At 42.6% G+C, this 25841-nt stretch overlaps 1 protein-coding gene across 4 annotated transcripts in view; it reads left to right on the top strand.

Annotated features, from left to right (window-relative positions):
* The window catches only part of cadm1a (cell adhesion molecule 1a), a 432273-nt gene that overhangs the window by 390293 nt on the left and 16139 nt on the right, over positions 1–25841 (top strand). For 2 of the 4 annotated variants that reach the window (XM_014137379.2, XM_014137378.2), the window contains one exon: positions 12153–12185. The exons of the other annotated variants lie outside the window; for them this stretch is intronic. In XM_014137379.2, coding sequence (XP_013992854.1) covers positions 12153–12185 — 33 coding nt within the window. The remainder of the gene's footprint in view (positions 1–12152; positions 12186–25841) is intronic. 4 annotated transcript variants of the gene reach the window in all.

Here is a 25841-nt window from a genome sequence, read left to right as displayed (position 1 = left end):
ATATACTCTTCAAACATGTCAAAATTCCAGAGTGGGCTCTTTGGTACTGTTAATGATATGACCCATTTTATACATAGAAATTGACATAATAGGTTATTAACCAATCACAGCCCTCCTTTAGGATTGCATTTTCAGCAAATCAGCAGCAGAGGGAGTTCCATTTGAATCCGTTTTCCCATTTACTGTGTTGGTGTTGCTCATAAAATAGATTATAATTTAGAATTAGCAGAGAGCCCACTCTGGAAATTCGATGTACTTCTATACTATATTGTTCCAAACATATGTCTTAAAATGAAAAGGGTGCTTTTGAGATAATGATATTTTTTATAAATGAATATGAAAAATTGTATTTCAGAATCTAGACATACTCCATATGTTAAAGCACACTGTTAGGAGTATAATGACACCATGATGTTGTCTGTATCATGTACGAGCTACGGATCGTAAGATCTTACAGGAGGCATGTATAGGTCTAAAAGTACCTAACATGGCCAAGCTCATCATTATGTTCAAAAAATGTGATACAAATGTAAAAAGCAAGACAAATATCATTCCTCCCAGTGAAGTTTATATGTGAACATTGACAGAACAATCTGAGGTAACAAAAATATTTTCGGCCTGTCCTGGCCTTGAATCGCCCCTCTCTTTCTCTCTCTCCCTCTCCTGTTGCTCCCACAAGCTTATCACGATCTGGGCTGTATCCCGCCCTGTCTGAGCCAGGGATTACATATCTCCTTTGTGTTTCCTGAGGGTTGACAATGCCGGCATATTTTCATACGCTCAAACAAAAGAGCGGAGACGGGGACAGGCAGACGACTCCCTTCTCTTCCCATCCAGCTATTCACATTCATGTCCTGTAGACAAATAGACTCGTCTTTCCCCAAATGAGGTGCATATCACTCTTAGGCAGCATTCACACAGGCAGCCCAATTCTTATCTTTTTTCCATGAATTGATGTTTTGATCAATCACATCAGCACTTTTTCAGAGCTAATCTATTTGGTCAAAAGACCAATTAGTGAGGGGAAAGAAATCTGAATTGGGCTTGCCTGTGTGACTGGAAAAGTTCAAGTCCCCTGCCACTCCTCAAAATACATTCGCAATCAACTTAGTCGCAAAGGCGATATATGCGGAAAGTTAACCGTCCCATGCGTCGTCATCAGAATACCTTCATGATGTGAATATCGGCACTGATGTTAGGATCGTTCATGGAATCCCACGTTTGATCCTATTTCCTGTTATACAGAATGCAGGTACAGTGATACATTTAGCTCTAATCTCTCCCCTGCCTTTCTTGTATTATCGTGTACCTGTTGCAATGAACAGGCAATATATTTCCTTTTTCTGTTACAACTCCTGTAATCTTGGCTCACCTCTCCTCAAAACCAGTTACTGCAGATTCAATGTCTGTCCTTACTATTGCTTTGGCTTACTTTAATGCCCCCCAAACTTGAATTGGTTTCTGTCTAGGAGAAACACTGACAAGGTACCAATGAGTCCTCTAGATCTGAGGCCGTATGTACCGAGCATCTCAGAGTAAGAGTGCTATTCTAGGATCAGTTTTGCCTTTTAGATCAGAATGAATGAATACTACTACATGGACAATGGGACCTGGTATTTGTAGGCTGTGAGTCAACCAGTTGATCTATAATTGATGTTAAAACAATCCGTTAAATTAGTTTTGGACATGGTTGTGGCCTGTCACTATGATCAACTGTGTTTCCTTTCTCAGTCCAAAAGCGTACATGTGACCCACCATCTGGATTCGGTCCTATGTAGCAAAATTTGAAATTGTGTTTTTTACATTGGATAAAAATAGAGACTCAGAGCTAGACAACTGTATATCATACACTGCAGTTAAGGAACGATGGGAAAGAAATTCTGCTTTGAAAGTTGACAAACCCCACTTTTGAGAAAATGGCCCTTGAATATTTTGATACACCTACTGGAGAGCTCTTCTTTGTTCAGCATCATTCACACCCTCTTAAGCTTTAGCCCCACCCATCTATTCGAGGATACATGTGAGGCCATGTGCTAAACAGAGTGAGTGGTGGTGTAGTAAACAACCAAAGATTTCAAGTAGTAGCCTACAATCAGGAAAAACTCCAGGTAAAAATACTCTTTATCTAGTCCTTGGCCTATATCCTAAACTGACTTTGGTGCAGGTCATGTTGTTCTTCACATTACTGTCTCTGGTAAACACACACTATATCAAATAAAATATAAGTTTATTTGTCACATGCGCAGGATACAGAAGGTGTAAGTGGTACAGTGCATATTTGCATAGTGGCAATATCAAAAACAGAAAGTGTCCAGATAATTATTAGATGACGCTTACCCAGACACACTTGTCTAAATTGATGGTTCATGTGAAATAAATGCTGTAACGCTGTCCCGTGTGGCTCAGTTGGTAGAGCATGGTGTTTGCAACGCCAGGGTTGTGGGTTCGATTCCCACGGGGGACCAGTACGGAGAAAAGAATGTATGAAATGTATCTATTCACTACTGTAAGTCGCTCTGGATAAGAGCGTCTGCTAAATGACTAAAATGTAAAATGTATAACCACCATCTAGCTAAGTGGATTGGTCACTGTTGTTTAGACATGTACACATGAAATACAGTAAATGGCCGTAATCACCCCCAGACAAACCTGGCTGACTTGGTAGAGTCTTTTGTTTGGACATGTAGCTAGCTAGCTAGCTAGCTAAACAATGAACCAGCATAATCTCAACTCGTACTACTACCAATACAAACTGATTGTCATAACTGTAGTATGACTATGCAGGTAGCTAAAGCTAACCAACTAGGTTCAATGCTAACTAGCTAGCTAACATTAGGCTATAACTAGCAATGCACATGGTTTTCTGATTCGAATAATATTACTACACAGATCATACTCGTAACATTAGATAGCGAACCGGCTAACTAATATTCGCTAGCTAGCGAACAGTATGCTTTAACTTGCAATGAAAACGACTGCAGACTGGAACCATTTAACTCCATTTTGTTTGTCCAGCATTGTGTCAAGTCACTCCAGTTCACACTGACCGTGGCGTGTCCAGATTTTTTTCTCAAAATGATCTGTCGATAGCACCTGCTAAATTCAGGGTATCAATGTTGTTGAGAAAAGTAGAACAACTTTTCTAGTTCTTGATGGCTAACGTTAAACCTTTCAAAAAAGCCACGGTAGAAAGGATTATCAACACATACTGATCAGGTCACTTTATAGACAGACGCATGCTACATGGCAGACCAATCCAAACTCATCTCCCAGCATGTCCAGCCCATCCATTATCTCAACCAATCCTGGCCATCGTGAAGGTTCCCCCCTTTATCCATAGCTAAACCAACTAGGCTCATAATTGTATTCGTATTTACAGATGGAATACAAGTTTGTTATTAAGGTACATGAAAGTTCACATGTTCCAGAGGGCATTTCTGCCAGAAAAAATACACATTTTGTTCGAACTTTTAAGAAGTTCAAATGCCTCTCTGTGAAGTAGTGATGTGCGACATACGCCTAGCTTCCTGAAATTGTCACATGAGCATGACAACACAACACGATGATGCCACAAATCATCATTATTCAGCTACATTTAAAGTCAATTATCAGGTCAATACGACATCTTGGTTGCCATACTATTGTGGACTAAGTGCTCTATTCAATCCGTATTGTGGAAATTCAGTGTTACAGCAATGTTTCTGCGTTAGTGGAGACTGCATTCACGGTAAACGCTGCAGATGACGGCTCAATAGGAAATTACATTTACATTTCTATCACTCAATCTGTAACACTTCAGCAATACAGATTGAATAGAGCCCTAACTATAACCATTCAATTGTATTAGGTTTTCAACTTAGTGCCACATAAAGCCATTTGCGACGGCTAGTAAATTAACTTGCAATTGCAATTCTCCCTCTTTGTTCATAACAACTCTCATTGTCAGAAACTATTTGCTGAAGGCCATTTTCGGCATTGCAATTCCAAATCTTTGAAATGTGCATAAACAAAACAACACTTAAGGATGGCGTTTGAGCTGAGCAGCCCTGAGCTAGAAATGCTATGAACGTTTCTGACAGACCATTCTCAGCACATTTGGAACAAATCTACTGAGGCCGGGAAATCTTAGGCATTGTGCTCGATTATGCTGTGATTGGATTAAATGAAAAACCAAAGATCTAATGACATTGCTGATTGGATACACCTTCTACTCACATCAAACAAGTGAGTGTGTCTTAGTAGGCTTTGGCAGATTCATGTAATCTAGTATCGCAATTAGATAAGATAAGATGTATTATATTGTCCATTAACTTACATAGAAGAGAAATGTGTATTTCTGCTCACAATCCAACCCCCCAAGACACGGACACACATCGAAGGGCTTGACACATTGGGTCAGGTGCAGTGCAGCGCCCCTGGAGCAATTATAGACGTTAATGCACTAAACACTTATTGAGAATCAAGATTATTTACGCAGGAGTACAGTGACATCACACAAATTTCAAGAAGCAAAGTGTGATACTTTGCTTCTTGAATGTCCAATATCTTGAAAACTTGACTGCTGACATGCAAAACATTTTGGGACTGTATCAACACTGGACTAATGAAAATAGCAAAATATAGTTTTGAGAGGATTTTTCCATTACCTCTCTGGGGCGTTCCATTATTACTGTGTATTTAGATGTGAGGGAACAGTCTGTTATGGTCATAATCCGCTGTGCCGGCTGATTTCATTTCTCCACTGGCGCAGGTGCATAGCATATACAGTTGAAGTCGGAAGTTTACATAGACTTAGGTTGGAGTAATTAAAACTCGTTTTTCAACCACTCCACACATTTTTGTGGCAAGTCGGCTAGGACATCTACTTTGTGCATGACACAAGTAATTTTTCCAACAATTATTTACAGACAGATTAGTTCACTTATAATTTACTGTATCACAATTCCAGTGGGTCAGAAGTTTACATACACTAAGTTGATTGTACCTTTAAACAGCTTGGAAAATTCCAGAAAATGACGTCATGGCTTTAGAAGCTTCTGATAGGCTAATTGACATCATTTGAGTCAATTGGAGGTGTACCTGTGGATGTATTTCAAGGCCAAACTCAGTGCCTCTTTGCTTGACATCATGGGAAAATCAAAAGAAATCAGCCAAGACCTCAGAAAAACATTCTAGAACTCCACAAGTCTGGTTCATCCTTGGGAGCAATTTCCAAATGTTTGAAGGTACCACGTTAATCTGTACAAACAATAGTACACAAGTATAAACACCATGTAAAACGAGTCCTACATGAACCTGAAATGCCGCTCAGAAGCCACTGCTCCAAAACCGCCATAAAAAAATCCAGACTATGGTTTGCAACTGTACATGGGAACAAAGATCGTACTTTTTGGAGAAATATCCTCTGGTCTGATGAAACAAAAATAGAACTGTTTGGCCATAATGACCATCGTTATGCTTGAAGGAAAAAGGGGGAGGCTTGCAAGCCGGAGAACACCATCCCAACCGTGAAGCACAGGGGTGGCAGCATCATGTATTGGGGGTGCTTTGCTGCAGGAAGGACTGGTGCACTTCACAAAATAGATGGCATCATGAGGATGGAAAATGATGTGGGTATATTGAAGCAACATCTCAAGACATCAGTCAGGAAGTTAAAGCTTGGTCGCAAATGGATCTTCCAATTGGACAATGACCCCAAGCATACTTCCAAAGTTGTGGCAAAATGGCTTAAGGACAACAAAGTCTAGTTATTGGAGTGGCCATCACAAAGCCCTGACCTCAATCCTATAGAAAATTTGTGGGCAGAACTGAAAAAGCGTGTGCGAGCAAGGAGGCCTACAAACCTGACTCAGTTACACCAGCTCTGTCAGGAGGAATGGGCCAGAATTTACCCAACTTATTGTGGGAAGCTTGTGGAATGCTACCCGAAACGTTTGACCCAAGTTAAACAATTTAAAGGCAATGCTACTAAATACTAATTGAGTGTATGCAAACTTTTGACCCACTGGGAATGTGATGAAAGAAATAAAAGCTGAAATAAATTATTATTATTCTGACATTTCACATTCTTAAAAAAAAATGGTGATCCTAACTGACCTATTACTGGGAATGTTTACTAGGATTAAATGTCAGGAATTGTGAAAACTTTGTTTAAATGTATTTTGCTAAGGTGTATGTAAACTTCCGACTTGTATATCATAGGCAGTAGCGGCAAACAATCTAGCAGAGGTTACGTGGGGTAGAGGCCACTTAGTTTATCAAAAATATATTATATTTCTGTCTATAGGGGGACTGGAATGGGGTTATACTGCAATTTTATTGAAATCAATTAAAGCTCCAATGCCAGAATAAAGTACTCGGTGGCTTCAGGTGGTGGCATTTAGAGATGACTAAATTGCCATTTACACTGCAAAATAAATGGCTAAATGGAAGGACCTTGCTCATTACACTCTTAGAAAAAAAAGGTGCTATCTAGAACCTAAAATGGTTATTTGGCTGTCCCCATAGGAGAACCCTTTGAAGAACTCTTTTTGGTTCCAGATAGAATCCTTTTTGTTCCAGGTATAACCCTTATTTCCACAGAGGTTTCTATATGGAACCCAAAAGGGTTATACCTGGAACCAAAAAGGTTCTCCTATGGGGACAGCCGAGGAACCCTTTTAGAACCCTTTTTCTAACAGTGTACCATCCGTACTGGGGAGAGATGTCATTCATTTCTATTTGTTGTGCCTCTTTTTTTGCCCTATAAAACAGCTCCGAAATGTATGTTTATCGATATTTTGCCATCTATTTTTTTGTGCAAATTTTTATCAAAGGCCAAATCTTGCTCCCATTTTCTCTGTATGTCTCCATTTATACCCGCATCCCTCCCTCTCATTCTTCCTACCAAATATTTATTTCTGCTTCCCTTATTCTTTCCCTCCCTCTTTGTACTGTTTCCCTCCATTTCTCCAGATCCCTTATTCTTTCCTTCCATCTCTTTCTCTATCTCTCTCAGTCAGAGGCAAAGAAATAGCTTTTCCTCTTGACATGCAGTGTTTGTGCTGGCCCTGTCCTCAGGGCAGGCTGTTGTCCTTTTGGTAGTCAGGGGCAACAGTAGTTATTGTCATCTCTAATGCGGACCCACTCCTGCAGAGCGGAAGAAGGTTGAATCTATCTGTTTGGTGAAGTCCACAGATACCAAGACACAGAGTCATCTCTAGCACACTCACTACGTCTATCTTCCCCTCTCTCTCTCCATATACCGCTCTCGCTCTCTCTCTCTGGATCCCTCTCTCCTACTCTCTTTCTCTCTCTCTCCCTCCCTCTCTCTCCTTCCCTCCATTTCTCTACCTCTCACCCTCCCTCCCCTTACTCCCTCCCTTTCTCTCTCTCAGATTGAATACAGTATATGACTAATGATGTACCAAAGTGAGACGTCACAGAATTACACCCCAACCCAGAAACGGAAATAGACTCTCGTAAAGCAGCATTTGGGAGACGTACAACAGAAAAAGCCATTAATAAAATGTACCCGCACTAATAAAAACAATTGTGTATTACGAGCCCTAGCCGCCACCGCCTGTTAATTGATGAAAATACATAAACAGAGATGGCAACCAATTCATTTTACCCCTCCCCCCAAATATACTTTTTTTTCGTCAAGGCTTAAATTGCAAAACACCATCTGGTAAACTGATTTTGGAATTGAACAAATGAGGCCCTCGCCTGCACAAGCTCTTGCGAGATAGAGTAGTCAATTTCTCTGCCTGTCTTGATTCCTTCCAGCGGCATAAAGCAGGGACAGAGAGGGATGGCTCACCGGCAGAGGATAGGCTAATTCACTAAAGGTCAATTGTATTCCCACGGGGGAAAACAACAACTGCAGTTGTGTGATACACCGCTCAGAGAGAGCATCCCGCAGAATTTATTAGGCTTAGCATCATGCAAACACAGAAATGCGGCAAATACGTCTTCTTTATGTAGAGGTATATTGTTATTGGAGGCCATGATTGTGCTCCACGATGGCTCCAAGAAGATGGGACTCATAAAGTAGGCTGGGAAAGGTAATCAGCTAGCTAGCCCTGAATCACCTACGACAGTGAAGTGTGTGTGTGTGTGTGTGTGTGTGTGTGTGTGTGTGTGTGTGTGTGTGTGTGTGTGTGTGTGTGTGTGTGTGTGCAAAAGCATTGGTATATTTCTGTTGTGTTTACACCTTGATTTTGAAAGGAGATTATCGGTCATAACAGAGCACTGCAAGTCAAGTTTATTTAAATACAAACTATTGGTACGTTGATGATAAATATAATCTGTGGCCTAAGCAATGTAATTCTGTAGTGATTACTGTACCTGCCACCCACTAACAGAATATATCATAGTATCCTCATTTAGATTATGAAAAAATAGCTCGGTGGGTAAACACTGATTGCTGTTCACAGTGAGTAAAATAACACTCCCTACACTGGAGCAAAATAAAATAGGTGCATAAACGGAATTTACCCTCAACTACACCACTGATTCTGACTCTTGGGGCCGGTTTCCCATGCAGATCTAGAGCTCGATTCAATCTGTATCGCCAAAGTTCAGTGCTATAGCGCAATTTAAATTTAAAGGCAATGTTCCCGCGTTCACAGGGACTCCATTCATGGTAAACGCTGCATATGTCTGCTCAATAGGAAATTACCTTTACATTTCAAGCGCGCTGTTGCATGATCTAACTGTGACATTGTACTTCTACAGTACAACCACTGTGGTTCTAGTGGGGATTATCTTCTCTGTACTGTCAACCAGAACAGACTTTGCAGAGATAGTGCAGTGGCATTATCAGTAAAACTTTAACAGGTGTCCTCATGACAAGATGACTACTGAAGCTACAGTATGTCACATTTTGCCACGAGGAGCTTGTGGGGAACCATAGCAATTAGCTGGGAAGCTCCGTGCCCATTGTCACGTCTGCTGATGTCAATAAGGACGCGAGTGTCTCGGGTGACCTACGACACGAGGCGAGAGAGAAAGAGAAAAGGAAGGAGGGCCGCACCGGGGGCTGGCAATAGCTCATCAGTAAACATATTGACCAGCCGGCGCAGCTGCCACAGCCAAGTAATGGGGTTAGCAGACATCCAGGGGCCACCGATGATTGAGGGTTGCAGAGACGGGTGCTTTATTGTACTGCTTGATTTGAATGAGCAGCGGTATATTACTGCTGTATAGCAGCACATCCCTAGCGGAGCCCCTTGAGCAACCCCTCCAGCTGTCTTAGGAGGACTGCTTAGTGCCCGTCCCTCCCAAAGACATTTTGCTAGGCCTCAAATAGAGGCTGTGATGTTGTATTATGTCTTAAAATGTAGATTGAGAAAGAAGGTAAAAACCCCTACTTGACTGTGCAGACGTTTGATTCCCTCTCTGCTCTTCATGTCTACTCGTTTCAGGACTGTTCTTGAACCACAGCGTCTTTCTCCTCCCTCCTTCCTGAGGACACGCAGTGTACTCCTATTTGATAACTCCTGCTGTCAGTTGTACCAGTGGTGATCTGGCCTACAAGCAGCCCGATAGAGGGAGTGCTAGGAGCCGTCTGTGTAGAAGTAGCAGCTGCAAAGAAGCGGTAGTTAAAAAGCGAGCAGTGAAATGGCCCCTCTTCCCTTTTACAAGGTTGGAATCTATTTTAAAGAGCAAGCTGAGGTGCTCAAGCGATTATGCTAAAGAACTGTCATCCTAGCTGGAGCCCTGTGGCATTACTTAACAGGACTACAGTGCGTTTCTTCTGGAGGACCATAGGAAAAGCAGGCCCTCCGAGGCCTGGCTCTCCCCGCTGAGAGGGACATGATTTAGGCTCGCTGTTTGAGATATCTCCCTGTTCCCTGGTCCTTTGGCAATATGAGGGAGGTGAAGCGTTAACTCCCATGTCCCTGGTGGTTTGATGTGTAGAAGTGTTGAGATGCCTGCACACCCTGGTAGAGGTTTTCACGGGTCTTCCCGAACCGAAACTTTTCCCTTGGGTCCGGGTCGGGTTCTGTTTGATTGTCATTGGGTCTTGGATCTACGTAACTACAGCTGATAGACCCGAGTGGACACAAATGGACCCGACTACGACTCTGCATAGCCTATAGCAGGACTCTCCAGCCCTGTTCCTGGGGAGCTACCTTCCTGTAGGTTTTTGCTCCAACCCCAATCTAGCGCACCTGATTCTAATAATTAGCTGTTGATAACCTGAATCAGGTTCGTTACAACTGGGATTGGAGTGAAAACCTACAGGATGTTAACACTCCAGGAACAGGGTTGGAGAGCCCTGGCCTGTATCATATTTATTTGACATTAATAAGGTGAATTTATGGACTTGTAGAAGGTCTACATGAGAGGTAGTGAGAAGAGATATGTGGAAAGCTAGGGAACACCTCCCTCCACTCACCCTCTCATGTCTACAGTAGATAAGAAGGGGAAACATGGGAAGTCTGTTTACATACAGCTCTGGAAATGCATCTAGCCCCAACTTAACTGTGACTGAGATGGAGGTGTCTAACCTCTTTCAGAATAAAATATGTTTGATACCTATGTTGTCGTTGTGTTGTCTGGAATTGAAACATTGCATTATGCAAGGTGTTCACGTGATTTCCGATGCACTAGCTAGTATCTGTGTTCGTTGACAGGTTTCTCAACAACAATCTAGCTTTGGTTGGGTACAGACCTACTTTGATAAAACAGTGAGAAACCATGTTACCTGACAGGCTGCTTTGATTGGCAAGCAGACATCTCCCTGCGTTTCTAAAATCAGCCGAGTCCTCCGAGGCAGGTGTTTCATCTCAGGAAGACACAGGCCTGCGTCCCAAATGGCACCCTATTCACTATATAGTGCACTACTGCAGTATATAATGCCATTTGGGACTCAGATTGGTCCCCCTGCTCCCATCTCCCTCTACTCCGACACGGTGGAGCACAGTCAACACATATCTCCTTTGTTTCCTAAGATTTCGGATAAATGCAAAGGAAACTGGTAAACTGTGCCCAAAATCATCAAAAGACCACAATCGGATTATATCAAGATTTCGATTTAATCTCCCTGGAGAGGGAGCGGGATGTGGAGTTACGCCCCACTCTTGCAGAAATTGACATTGCAAATGGGGTTACCACATAACAAGCCTTACAGTTTCCTGGATCTCGAGGTCTGATAAAGCTGAAGTGAGGTAAAGGGAAACAACCTTTGCTTGTGTCCCCACAATGGCACTCCATGGGGACAATGACAATGATGTTTTGTTAATTGGACTAATTTGCGATAGTACATTTTGGATTTACAACAGAAAAACAAATGGGCTTGTTTTTATATTGATCCATCATGGATACTTATAGTTAAGGGAGAGAGAATAAGTTAAATAAACAGCAAATTCAAAGTGCCTGTTTTATCCTCCAATGTCCTCTGCAAACCACATTTATTTTATTGAAATACTCTTGATGTCATTTTATCATAAAAACAAATACTGAAATATAAACAATGAATAAAGGTTTTCATATGCAGTGCTTTTATACTGTGCAACAACAGATATTTTCTCTGCTGAGGAACCAAGTCACCAAGAAAGATATATATTTCACAACTCAAAGGTCCTATGGGTAATATGCGTGCCCTGTACCATTGCGGTTTGTCACATCAAGGTTAGTATGATTGCATTTGACAAAGGTTATTTCTGTGGTTTTTATTGAGATTCCCTAAGTCATATCATATTGATCAAAATATGCACAGCCATACCGAAATCTGCCCTTTGTAAATGAAATGTAAAATGTTTTCCCCAGCTCCCCACAGTCACACATTGGCCTTCAACATAATGCAGGAGTGTGTGCGGTTGTATTTTATTGATGAGCTGTCGTGTACCATGTGAACGCTGTCTACGCCGCCACGATTGCTGCCGTCCTCCCATAAGCGGCAATGTGCTCCCCTCACAGTTTGATGTCCAATGTGTGTGTGTTGTGTTTTATCTTTGCACTACTTTGGTTCCCTTTGATTTCCCTTAAGCCTTGTGTCTTAGTCTTTGTCATGTAATGGTCTCTGAATGCTTGCTTATGGGTTCCATTTGTTTTCTCCCTCCCTCCCTCCCTCCCTCCCGTCCCCATTTCTCCTTTTTTTGCATGCCACGTTCCTCCTGTTCCCTCCCTCCACCACTACTGTCCCTCCGTCCTTGTGTGCTCAGACACTACGCCCAGCACTGAACCCGCAGCACACGGTTGGTATCTCTTCCCAACTCTTCTTTTTCGTCTGCCCGCCACAGCATGCCCCACCGCAGCATGACACCTGATAACCAGCGCTGTTTTAAACTTCTCGCTCTCCTTTTGATTACCCTACTGTACTGACTGCCACACTGTGGATGAATGCCTCCTGTACAAGAAACAATGATTTGTTACTGTGTCCGTCTGTCTCTGCTTGTTTGTGTCTGCATGTGCGTATTTCTGTCTGTTTGTACATCTATTGCTTAATCCCAAAACATCCCCTAGCCTTTAAACACTTAAAGAATCAGAAGGGTATAGCCAACATGGTAATAGCTCAACTTTGCCCTCTGATAGGCTAGGTGGAATTTTGCCAGCATTGCTTACACATTACTGTGTAGGCCCAATTCCCCTTTAAGAAAGGAATTAGGCGTCAATTTGGAATTGGGCATTTGTATGACTAACCTGCTGGTCCTTTTAGCCAGTTTGTCCTTTTAGCTAACTCCTCTCTGTGTTTGTTCCTTGTCATGCCATACATGACAATTTATATCATACCTCCCCTGTTATTGTAATAGTGAGATGTTAGCATGTCTTGGAGGTATGATATAAAATGTAACCTCCCCTGTTATTGTAATAGTGAGAGGTTAGCATGTCTTGGGGGTATGATATAAAATGCTAACCTCCCCTGTTATTGTAATAGTGAGATGTTGGCTGGGCTCCCTGCCTGTGCCATTAAACCCCTACAACTCATCCAGAACGCCGCAGCCCGTCTGGTGTTCAACCTTCCCAAGTTCTCTCACGTCACCCCGCTCCTCCGCTCTCTCCACTGGCTTCCAGTTGAAGCTCGCATCCGCTACAAGACCATGGTGATTGCCTACGGAGCTGTGAAGGGAACGGCACCTCCATACCTTCAGGCTCTGATCAGGCCCTACACCCAAACAAGGGCACTGCGTTCATCCACCACTGGCCTGCTGGCCCCCCTACCTCTGAGGAAGCACAGTTCCCGCTCAGCCCAGTCAAAACTTCGCTGCTCTGGCACCCCAATGGTGGAACAAGCTCCCTCACGACGCCAGGACAGCGGAGTCAATCACCACCTTCCGGAGACACCTGAAACCCCACCTCTTTAAGGAATACCTAGGATAGGATAAAGTAATCCTTCTAACCCCCCCCCCCCTTAAAAGATTTAGATGCACTATTGTAAAGTGGTTGTTCCACTGGATATCATAAGGTGAATGCACCATTTTGTAAGTCGCTCTGGATAAGAGCGTCTGCTAAATGACTTAAATGTAAATGTAAATGTATACCATGACAACACAAGAAGAGTTGGCTACAGCACATACAGAATGGGTCCAGTCTATTGTATGACTATCCATCCTTCATGTGTCTATGTCTGTCCGTCCATCCGGCCGCCTGTCTTTCTGTCTGTGTATTTGTGTTAGAAATCCTCGCCAGTACATTTTAATAAAAAAAAAACACCCCTTTTGGGTTTAATCAAAATGGCCACTCTTAATTGAACACCAGATAATATCTCCATGACAACACATGAGTGTGCATAAGTACTTGTTGACATTTGCCTCCAGTGTTCTCATTTTGCGCACAAAAGTAATAAATATTGACCTGCCTCAAAAAAAAAAAAAACATGAATTTAAATGATGTCTAAATGGCTGGTTTTGTAAGGTGATAGATCACCTGGTACTCAGACGACGTAGTTCAGTTTGCCAGATAATTACCGCTTGGTTTCTGTCCACATGGGCCACAAACAGCAGACTATTCATAGACCTCAGAGGACAATACATTTTTGTGCCCTTCTACTTGGCTTTTCAGGCATAGGAAGTGCCCTATTACTTGTTCTTTGAGTAGCAGCACCAGCCTGGGTGTGCAGTGTGTAAGTGGTGTTTTCTGAGGGGGAAAGGCACTGAAGCTTGACTACATACTGTAGTATGCTACGTGGTACATGTAGCCAGGTTATAATTTTGCTTTCTCGCAGTTAACTGCCATTCTAAATACCATGTCACAAGGGTAATGTTAACCTTGTGGAGTAATGTCTGCCTTGCCTATGATGTATCACTTATAATAGCTATAAGTCCCAGAATAAGTTATTGCAATTTCCACTATTCAAATAGGACATTGGTGAAACCCGATGAACAGATTTGTGGATATGATTTTACATATGCAGACATGTAAAGGTATTTGGGGCAAGGAGCTGTGGAGGGAGGTATGGTACTGTATACACACAATTTATCTAACTCCTTCTCACCCTGAAAGGGATACATCAGGATTCTGGCAGTGAAGCCCTTTATCTACTTCCCCAGAGTCAGATGAACTCATGGATACCATTTTTATGTCTCTGTGTGCAGTATGAAGAAAGTTGCTAACTAGCGTTATCTTAATTGCTAACTAGCGTTAGCGCAATGACTGAAAGTCTGTGGTAAGTGCTAGAAGATACCATAGACTCCCAGTCATTGTGCTAATGCTAGTTAGTATTGGTTTGCGAAACTGAACTCAGCAAAAAAAGAAACATCCCTTTTTCAGGACCCTGTCTTTCAAAGATAATTCGTAAAAATCCAAATAACTTCACAGATCTTCATTGTAAAGGCTTTAAACGCTGTTTCCCATGCTTGTTCAATGAACCATAAACAATTAATGAACATTCACCTGTGGAACGGTCGTTAAGACATTAACAGCTTACAGACGGTAGGCAATTAAGGTCACAGTTATGAAAACTTAGGACACTAAAGAGGCCTTTCTACTGACTCTGAAAAACACCAAAAGAAAGATGCCCAGGGTCCCTGCTCATCTGCGTGAACATGCCTTAGGCATGCTGCAAGGAGGCATGAGGACTGCAGATGTGGCCAGGGCAATAAATTGCAATATCCATACTGTGAGACGCCTAAGACAGCGCTACAGGAAGAAAGGACGGACTGATGATCATCCTCGCAGTGGCAGACCACGTGTAACAACACCTGCACAGGATCGGTACGTCCGAACATCACACATGCAGCGTCCTACCAGGGGGGGTTGAAGAGGTCCTATTAGAGGGCTCCTCCCTTACCTTCTCGCACTAGCCTGCCAAAGACAGATTGACCCACCCCAGCCAGGTGTCATACAAGAAAGGACCGGAGGGGTCCTACTAGAGGGCCCCCTCCCTACCTCCTCACACTAACCTGTCAGAGATAGAAGCGGGACAGGTACAGGATGGCAACAACAACTGCCCGAGTTACACCAGGAACGCACAATCCCTCCATCAGTAGTCAGACTGCCTGCAATAGGCTGAGAGAGGCTGGACTGAGGGCTTGTAGGCCTGTTGTAAGGCAGGTCCTCACCAGACATCACCGGCAACAACGTCACCTGTGGGCACGTTGCTGGACCAGACAGGACTGGCAAAAAGTGCTCTTCACTGACGAGTCACGGTTTGTCTCACCAGAGGTGATGGTCGGATTTGCATTTATCATCGCAGGAATGAGCGTTACACCGAGGCCTGTACTCTGGAGCGGGATCGATTTGGAGGTGGAGGGTCCGTCATGGTCTGGGGTGGTGTGTCACAGCATCAAGGGCTGAGCTTGTTGTCATTGTAGGCAATCTCAACACTGTGCGTTACAGGGAAGACATCCTCCTCCATCATGTGGTACTCTTCCTGCAGGCTCATCCTGACATGATCCTCCAGCATGACAATGCCACCAGCCATACTGCTCGTTCTGTGTTTGATTTCCTGCAAGACAGTGTTCTGCCATGGCCAGTGAAGAGCCCGGATCTCAATCCCATTGAGCACGTCTGGGACCTGTTAGATCAGAGGGTAAGGGCTAGGGCCATTCCCCCCAGAAATGTCCGGGGACTTGCAGGTGTCTTGGTGGAAGAGTGGGGTAACATCTCACAGCAAGAACTGGCAAATCTGGTGCAGTCCATGAGGAGGAGATGCACTGCAGTACTTAATGCAGCTGGTGGCCGCACCAGATACTGACTGTTACTTTTGATTTTGACCCCCCTTTGTTCAGGGACACATTATTCAATTTCTGTTAGTCACATGTCTGTGGAACTTGTTCAGTTTATGCCTCAGTTGTTGAATCTTGTTATGTTCATACAAATATTTACACATGTTAAGTTTGCTGAAAATAAACGCAGTTGACAGTGAGAGGACGTTTCTTTTTTTGCTGAGTCTACCTCTTAACTTCCTTCATACTGGATGCAGAGACATAGAAATGGTATCCATGAGTTCATCTGACTCAGGGGAAGTAGATAAATGGCTTCATTGTCAAAATCCTGAAGTAACCTTTAACATAATGCCAACTCTGGTGTGAAATGTGTTTTATGCAAAATTTCAAGCAGCTTTATCTCACACCAACTGCTAAATCAATGTTTGTGATCAGTAAGACGCATGCAACTCTCTTTTAAGGTTAAGCTAGCTTCTGAGTATAGCATTATAGCTTTTCTTTATCGGCAAGATAGACATATTGATTAAACTGTACCTTTGCATTCTGTTCAGAAACCTATTCAGTGGCCTTAAAACATATTTGAGTCATTCAAGGTTCATGGAATACAAAGATACCAACAAAACAAGTTTCACACAGGTCAATGTGAAATATTAAGCTGTCGCAAAAGTATTACACATTTGCATTCTATCGTTACAAAATGTGTTCTTGTAGTTTTGGTGCCCTTTCACTGTTTAGGAGATGTTTCTGCTCTCTGATAAATCTATTTTACCCTCGGTAAAGCCTAGAAACAAGATGTTACATAAATAAGAGGGGGGTGGGGTTTGACTGAAGGGGGTAGAAAGATACTATAGGGAAGAGTTACCAGTACACTACCACCAAAGTAAAGCAGTCCCATTTGTGTATTTATGCTACATTTTTGCATCGTCCCCTTTGTCAGAAGTGCTTCACTCTAGCTGAAGCTCTATTCAGTTGCTTTGGAGATGGATACTACAAGGCCAAGTTGTTGTTACTCCTTTGCGGCGTAGAGCTGAAGTGGGGTTGCCTCAGGAATATGAATTACAGTGCAGGGCCGGGAGATGCATTGCTGTCCTGGTCAGATAGATCAAACCCTTATCAGCACGTCAGCCTCGCTGTCAGACAGCACTTCTATCGCCACACACTGGCACCAGCGGTATTCACAGCGTTTCCTTTACCTGACCCACTGTGTATTTAGTTTCAAACTGCCTGGAGTGCTGACTTTTTCAATCTGATTTATCAATAATGTGTCATCTTGTGTGTTTTATTTTACGATAAATGATGTTGGTGTTTTATCTCAAAGAATGCATTCTTCAGAGTGTGTCCTCTGTCTTGCGCTGTGCGAATGCATTCAGGGTTGGTCCCTCGTTCTCTCTGTTAATTTCCAAAGCCAACACGTTTCACTCTGGCCTTTACAAACCTGAGGCTAGCATGTCCAGGCCAGTTGTTTGATGATGTGCCTTAAGTAATTTGTGATTGCAAAAAAAGATATCTGCAAGAAGCCCGCCGTAAAGCCAGTGTCAGTATTATTTCAGATCCCCACACAGATTAAGGCAGAAGGTGTGGTGGTGGCAAGGCAATACTATTTCACCTCATGGTCGAAGTAATGCAATTGAATTTCAAGGACTGGTGTGCTTGTTTTTTTTGGGGGGGGGGGTTGTGTGTGTCCATTTCATGCATGACATTTTAGAGTACATGATTTTGGTTGTTGTCCTACCTTGTTCTTCATGCTTGAATTACCTCAAGGCCAGGAAATACCATCTCACCATTGCCCAATGTGTAGCTGAAGGCCCTCTGATTTTCTGAATGTTACTCAGAATATTTCATTCATATTCCTGAAGCAATCACAAAGTCACCCCCAATAGTACAAAACATCTGAAGTAAACTCCCTACAATCCTCAGGAAAAGTGACATTTGCTGCTTGGGAACATTAAGCAACAGCTTATTTATGTATCTCTCTCTCTCTCTGTCTCAGCGCAGAGTAACTTAAGCCTCTGTTTGACATGAGCTGAGCCTCTGCTGATGCGCGCCTGTTTTACATGCCGAAGAGTGCCAGCACTAGCTAACTACCTCTCCCCTGAAAGCTGTCACCATGGTGATGCCCCTGCTTGTTGTGGCAGAGAGAAGCCAGCATTATTGAACTTCTTGTTTCAAGAAACAGACATTTTGCTCTGCATAATGCTACACTTGAGAGCCCCTGTTTGGGTTGGCATGGGGGCTACATCTCTATATCTTCAACAGAATCTTCTGCTCTTATCCACACTTCCTTTTTGAAAAGGGCATGGTCGGAGGATGGAACAGGCCTAAAGTCTGTTCCATTAGTTGATAACGAGCTCTGCCTGCTAATCTTCTATCTGGAGAGGTGAGCACGCTGGAAAAGACACTCCTGCCAATGTGCCTGTCAGGGCGGTGTGCGAGAGGAGGGGATAATTGAGCTAGGCCCAGGAAGCCACTGGGAAAGCGATGGTGGAGCGGGAAGGCGGCGGAATAAGGGCCACTTTGCTCCCAGCTGGAACTGCAGCAGGTGAAGCGGAAGACTTATCTCTTCCATTTAATAGGGAACAGAGTTTGCCACATTTGAGCCCCGTTTATACCTGGTTCTAACATGCATCCTTGTTCCTGATCTTTTCCACATTCTGATTGTGCCCACATTTTCGAACAGGTGTAGATGATTAAAAGATACATTGTGATCTGATTGTGATCAGATCTTCCTGACCACCTCAGGAGGTATTGAAGTATGCATTGTGTCTTGATATCTTACAAGTGTAGACGGATCTGGACAGTGAAACTATTTAAATCAGGGATGTGCAACTTCAGTCCGCGGGGGCCTGATTGGTGTCACGCATTTGCACCAGCCCCAGCTAACACACCTGACTGCAATACTCAACCAATCATGATCTTCAGTTTGGAATGCAATTAGTTTAATCAGCTATGTTTGCTAGGGATGGGAGCAAAGTATGACACCACTCCGGCCCCCAAGGACTGGAGTTGCCCATCCCTGATTTAAATCATCATTATCCCGCCTTCTAAAATCATTGACAGGTGGCACCATTGACTTATGGCATCAATATGTGTCTTAAATAAATACAGATAAAGGGAGGGACCAGAAAATCTGGTTGCAATGTGGACACAGTGGACAGATAAGAGACACATTTTAATACCATGTGCAGATGCATATCTGAAAATGTGGGCACAATCAGTTATAAACTAGGCTTTGTATGCCATTAATATTCAGACCTGGTCAGTAAATTACGGGAACACGACTTTGAGTCACCTAGAGGATTCGTCACAAGACATGCCGCGTCCTATTGTTTCCCCCGGTGTGTTTATTTCTCAGGTCTCTCGGAGTTGTCAGGGTTTTCATTGACTCCTTGATTACTGCCTTAGTCCACTGGCTTTGGAAGTCATGCTAACGGGTGGGAAATTAGGTGGGAGAGACTGTGTAGACACACCATGCATTTAAATGGCAAGTATGTCGTGAGAGCTGTATCTGTCTTTGTGTCTGTGTGTACGTGTACGTGAGCTGAATATGTATGGCATAAGTTTAGCATGTTGATGGTACATGTATGTGTGGGTTTCATGTGAGATGCGTTTGTAACTTTGAGCACGCTCTGTGTGTGTTTGTAGCACGTGTTGTGTCTGTGAGCCTGCCACTTGTGGGGCTCTCTCAGGTGAGGCGCATATGCTGCCATAATTAGCCAGGAGACTCACAAACTATTAAGGCAGACAACCAAAAAGGGACCCTCTTCCCCTCCTTCTTCTCCCTCTCTCTCATCCTCGGCTGACATTAAATGGACCACCGAGGGGCCGTCTTGGGCCTAGACGCCCTGGTGGTTGGCGGGAAGCGAGAATCAGTGGGGGTGGTTTCTAGCAGCGGGGCAGATGAGTGTGGAAATTAGCTTTGTCTACTGAATCAACAGTTCCTGAGTCACCAGCAGTTCCTCTCCATTGCTCCCAGCCCATGCCAAATGCTATCTTCCAAGGCTCTGGCCCTTCATTTAAGCCATTTTCTTCAATTATTCTCCCATTTTCCCTTCCATGGCCCTGTTTGAAATGTTGGGTAAACAGAGGTACAGTTTGTAATTCTCTGGCAAGGCTTCTTAGCCAGTAGTTTTTTTGGGTTTCAGTTCTCTACATTGTGTAAAGATTTGTTTTGGCCTCTTGTAGGAAATGTGTTTCCAAATCTGCCTTAATTTGTTGCTTGGTTTGCTCTTAAGCTCTACACCGCAAAGAAAGAATGTACATTCTGAATGTCACAAGCCTTTTAAAGCACCGGTACAATGACTGGCTGAAAAATGAGCCGATCTGTGGAATAGAGGGATAATAGACGCTCTTTGATGTAAAAATGTTCCCATAATTCATATACATGAGAGCAGAGACCCCTTTGAGGTGAGGTTTTGGATTACAGATCACCTCTTCTCGACACTCTGGACTCCATTATCACGGCGTGCTTTGTGAACAATGGCCTCACCGAGAAAGCACTACAGGATTGTGCTGTATGTCCTCAGAAAGGGACCAAAAATCACCCAAAAACCTGATAATGACAGCTCACAGTGGCCTACAGCTAGGAAATGAAAACACCCTGCTAGGCTGACATTCATGCATTGCAACATTTTATTCCTTCCACTTTTTTGCCTGCTTTTTGTGGAGGTTTCATTGTCCAACTCAAAGCCATCAACCAGCTGTAAACTCTTAGAAAGAAAGATGCTATCTAGACCCTAAAAGGGTTCTTTGGCTGTCCCCATAGAAGAACCCTTTGAAGAACGAACCCTTTTTGGTTCCAGGTAGAACCCTATTGGGTTCCATGTAGAACCCTTTCGGGTTCCATGTAGAACCCTTTCCCCAGAGGGTTCTTCTACATGGCCACCACCGCAGTGAGGCAAAGGTGATGGCTGTCAATGCGAACCTCTGCGTATGCTCGCCGGTGTGGGTCGACTGCTTCCATGGCAGCCAAGGACAAGAATTAGCCTTTATCCGTCTTTTCTCAGGAAATGAGGGAAGCTTTTGACAAACGGGACCTGCTCGCCCCAGGCTTTGCACTGTTCCCTGGAAGGGACATCTTATCCTGGATTAGCCCTGACAAAACTCACTTCCCCTGGCTCTCGCACAATGGACAAATGGTCCCCAGTGGTGTCTTGTGTTGTTTACACATATTTACATAATTCTTTTTTTGTCATGTTATATACACATGGCACCCCAACACACACAGTGGGGGGATCTAGATGTTGACTCACTAAGAAAATAAGCAACATCAGAGTCCAATTTTAACCGAGCCCTGCCACAACATCTGTCCCTAATTCTTTACTTGCCACAGGATATTCTGCTTTTCCTTTTTTTCTTTGCCCACAACTACATTAAAGCAGCTGGAATTTAATGGGGTGGTTTGTTTGTCTGATACAAAGACTCCTCAGGCACTCTCTGTCAAGCTAAAAATCCATTTGGTTTAACCGGCTTGTAAAGGTTGCCCTCCTCTCCTTCCCCTGCCTCCGCGCCACACCGGCGGCCCACTCCTGCCCGACCCTCGCTACTGTAAATATAAATCTTGGGGAGTTTGTCGGCCAATACGGTAATGACAAGGCTCCGGGCAGCTTGGTGACAGAGAGGGGTGGGGAATTGGAGAGGGGACGATAAACAGACGGTAGAGGAGAAGAAAGGGCAAACAGTGAAGCAAAAGCAGTTATTGCTCCGCTGTTCAGTTTTTCTTCCTCTGCCTCCCATTAACAGGGCTGGCGGTGTATCTAGGAGATGAGCTGCAGAGTCTCTGGGCCTGTCGAGTCCTCTGAACATCCTGACAAACATAGTAGGCCGCTGGAATACGTTAGGACGTGGTTATGGAGGGAACCATGAACTAGTTCTTATTCAAACTTTCTTAGTTTAGAGATCATGCAAATGAGAACTTGTTCTCAACTCGCCTACCTGGTTAAATAAAGGTGAAATAAAATAAAGAAATAAAAATCATAGATTTTACTTGTCAGTTATGTTTGTTGGGTCTATATTTTTCTTAGTCCATGATTATATCAAAGTCTCGATGAGGATTTCAAATGGTTGCCAAGATACTGAGAGAGCTCTATTGAAAACATCCAAATTAATGTAGGTCTTTCCTAAGAGACAGAAGATGCATGCAACTCAGAGAACTTGGTTCATTTTCACAATGAGTAAAATACTTTTTTCTTTCAGTAAAATCCTGACCCCAAACTCCGTGAATGGAGAGGGGACTTCATAGAAAAGCACAGAACCCAATTTCTCATTCATTATGTACATAATAGCTGTACAAGTGTAGGGAAAACCATAAAAGACTTAGTATTAATTTACATTATTTTCACCTTTCCCCACTATCCCCATATCTCATAATAGAGAAGCCTTAGTCACGCACTAATAATACTCTTCCATGGATTGAAACAGCTTTTGGAGAGACGTCATGCCTTCCACCTATCCGTCTACTGTTACCATGGCACCCAGATTAAATGTATTAACTAAACAATTTAGAACAAAATGGCAAAGCTATCCCAGATCATGATTTTGGAAATTAAATGATAACTTTGATTTTGTTTTTTTTCTCTATTCAGCCTCACCTGAGTTTTATGTTTTTGAAGTAATTAGATTGTTAATATGTTTAACTGTAAACCCTTTCAAAGCGACCCCAGAGGTTGTCATCCAAGGACATTTAGTGAAAATGGAATTGAATAGATCCGGGTTGTTGTCTTCAATAGGCCATCCTTCAGTGTAATCGCTAATTATAATCACGGTTTGTCATTTTATAAAAAGAGACACCCCACTGGGAACAGAAGTAAGTTCAACATCTAGTTTTAAATTACATTTTGTTGATTTGTCGATTAACGTGAATTCAACAAAAATGTCACCATGTCATTGGATTTAGGTTAAATGTTGGGTGACAAAATTACAAAAGACCCTTATGTTGATTTTTTGCAAATTCAATCAGTTTTCCACATTGATGCATCATCTTTTAGATTTTTGGGTTGAAATGACATGGAAACAATGTTGATTCAACCACTTTTTGCCCAGTGGGATTCTTCTATCTGGAACACATATCTCAAATAGCTAATTATTATTGAAAATAAACACTGTATTTATAATAAAAGGAGAATACACTGTTATTGATGCTTTCTCTTCTGTAAAGGAGGTAGAAACAGAACAGTTTGACCTCTATTTTTACATTTTGTTGGTTAGTGAGAATTAAAATAAATTCACTCCAAAGAATCAAACCATCCAACTAATTACGTTTTTGGCACACACTCATCTGACTGTCTGTCAACTTGTATACACGTTCTTTCTTACAAGTTAAACAAGCAGTAACCAATGTCTAGTCACACACATTCTGTCTCAAAAGGCTTCTTGACTTGTATTAAGCTGGGCTACTTTATTTACAAGTACATTATCTAGGAGGCAAAATATTAAACTGACATCATTAGATTGTCTCAATGGGCTTTTTAACAGCAGAGACAGTGCAGTTGTGGTGCAGTTATATCTAATGAGGCTATGCAGTAACACATGTACTATATGTATGTAGCTTTGTATGGCACCCACCTGCTTGATGCTGCTGTCTTTTGATTTTCTTCCTATCCGCAGGCAGCACAGCTGCACCACTGCAATCACTAATGCTTAATTACCAGATTAGAAGATCCAATTAGCAGATCTCCTGTCATTCAGATCAGCCCGCTGCCTGATCTGAATGAGATACTTTCGTGTCCCCCCCAGGGGTTGGCATTCCTCCCCTACAAATTGATCGCACTCGCGAAACGGCGACGTGCTTTGTTTGGCACGTGGACACCTTGTATCCGCATGCTCTCGGAGGTTATGATTTATATTTCAGAGAATGCGGAAAGAGACACATCTTCCCGGCTGGTGGTTTGGGTAAATGTGTCGCTGGCAAGTTGCACACGGAGACAAATCCTCTTGTTAATTCGTTTTTTTTAAAGCCATTTCCTCTGTGTCATTTAATTCACTGTTCTTTGTTGAACTGCCTCTGACTTTACCGTACACTTACTCAAATGGTGGTACTTAACGGAGCGACATATAAAATGAAGCCCCCCCTGGAAACTAGGAGAACACCACACACAGCCCCTAGCGCCAACCCCTTCTAATACAACTGTTGGATTTTCAAATCTTAACAGCGTGAGGTCTCAATTAGGGCTGTGGTGGTCACGAAATTTCATCAGCCGGTGATTGTCAAGCAAATAACTGCCGGTCTCACAGTAATTGACTGTTAATTAACATAAACACATTTAGCATCTCCTGGCTTCTACACAAGCCACTGATACAAACCTTTGGAACATATACACTTTAAAAAGTTTAATAAATCCATGTAATGTAGTCTACACCTTCACAATAAAACCATTATTGGTTGTGCTCGTGAAGAGATGGCCATGCCTCTAAATTACACTGATAGAAGACAGGGAGGGTGCAGCCTTCCTATTCGACAAGAAAATACTTTTATTGACAAATAGGTGCAATTTCGTGTCAGGACAAAAATAATTTGGGTTGGAAAAATATTGTGAAACACTATTATTCTACAATTACTGCAGACATACAGTGCCTTCAGAAAGTATTAACACCCCCTGACTTTTTCCACATTTTGTTACAGCCTGAAAATGATACAATTGAGATTGAGTTACTGCCTACACACAATACCCCACAATGTCAAAGTAGTATTAACTCAGTTGCCAGAGTGGAAGAAAACTGTTAAGGGATTTCACCATAAGGCCAATGGTGACTTTAAAACAGTTACCAAGTTTAATGGCTATCATAGGAGAAAACTGAGGATGGATCAACAACATTGTAGTTACTCCACAATACTAAAATCCTAGAGGAAAACCTGGTTTCCAACAGACACTGGGAGACAAATTCACCTTTCAGCAGGACAATAACATAAAACACAAGGCCAAATATACACTAGAGTTGCTTACCAAGACAACCTTGAATGTTCCTGAGTGACCTAGTTACACTTTTGCCTTAAATCGACTTGAAAATCTATGACAAGACAACCAATTTGACAGCGCTTGAAGAGTTTAATTTGCAAACATTTCTAAAAACATGTTTTCACTTTGTCATTATGGGGTATTGTGTGTAGATGGGTGATAAAAAAATGTATAATGCATTTTGAATTCATGCTGTAACACAACAAAATGTGGAATAAGTCAAGGAGTGTGAATACTTTCTGAAGGCACTGCGTTATGGACATATTCTGAAATTACAATGCACAAATGTTATATGTTTAAGGATAAAAGTAATGTAATTTTTTATTTAATATGTATTTGAATGATGGAAATTCACATCCATCTTAAAAGTGGCACCTGAGAGAAAACAATTAATAAAATTACACTGGACTTGTGATGCACTCTTTTTAATGCCAAGACAACCACCATGCGAGTGGAAGTAAAGTTAAACTTGAATCAGAACATTTTCACGGTGAATTCGTTTTTTTCACAAATCCTTAACCTCTATCGGCACATTGATGTTTGGTAAAAACACTGACCTTCATACCTTATACCTTCAACGTATAAGACCTGCTTAAGTATGACGTTGAGAAGGATAGCACACATATATCAACATGCTGCTATGTAGTATTACCATTGCGCCTGTGTGATATACAAGATTGACACAACATACTTCAGAGTTATGATCTAGTAGTCCCACATACACTCACTTGTACACGTGTTTTGCCCTGTGGACACTACCACAGCCACACACTCCAGCAGAGCCCAAGATGGCCTG

This window comes from Salmo salar, chromosome ssa13 (assembly GCF_905237065.1).
Source record: "Salmo salar chromosome ssa13, Ssal_v3.1, whole genome shotgun sequence".
Taxonomy (NCBI): domain Eukaryota; kingdom Metazoa; phylum Chordata; class Actinopteri; order Salmoniformes; family Salmonidae; genus Salmo; species Salmo salar.
The sequence above is the reverse complement of the archived record's forward strand: the minus strand, read 5'-3'. Positions and strand labels throughout refer to the sequence as shown.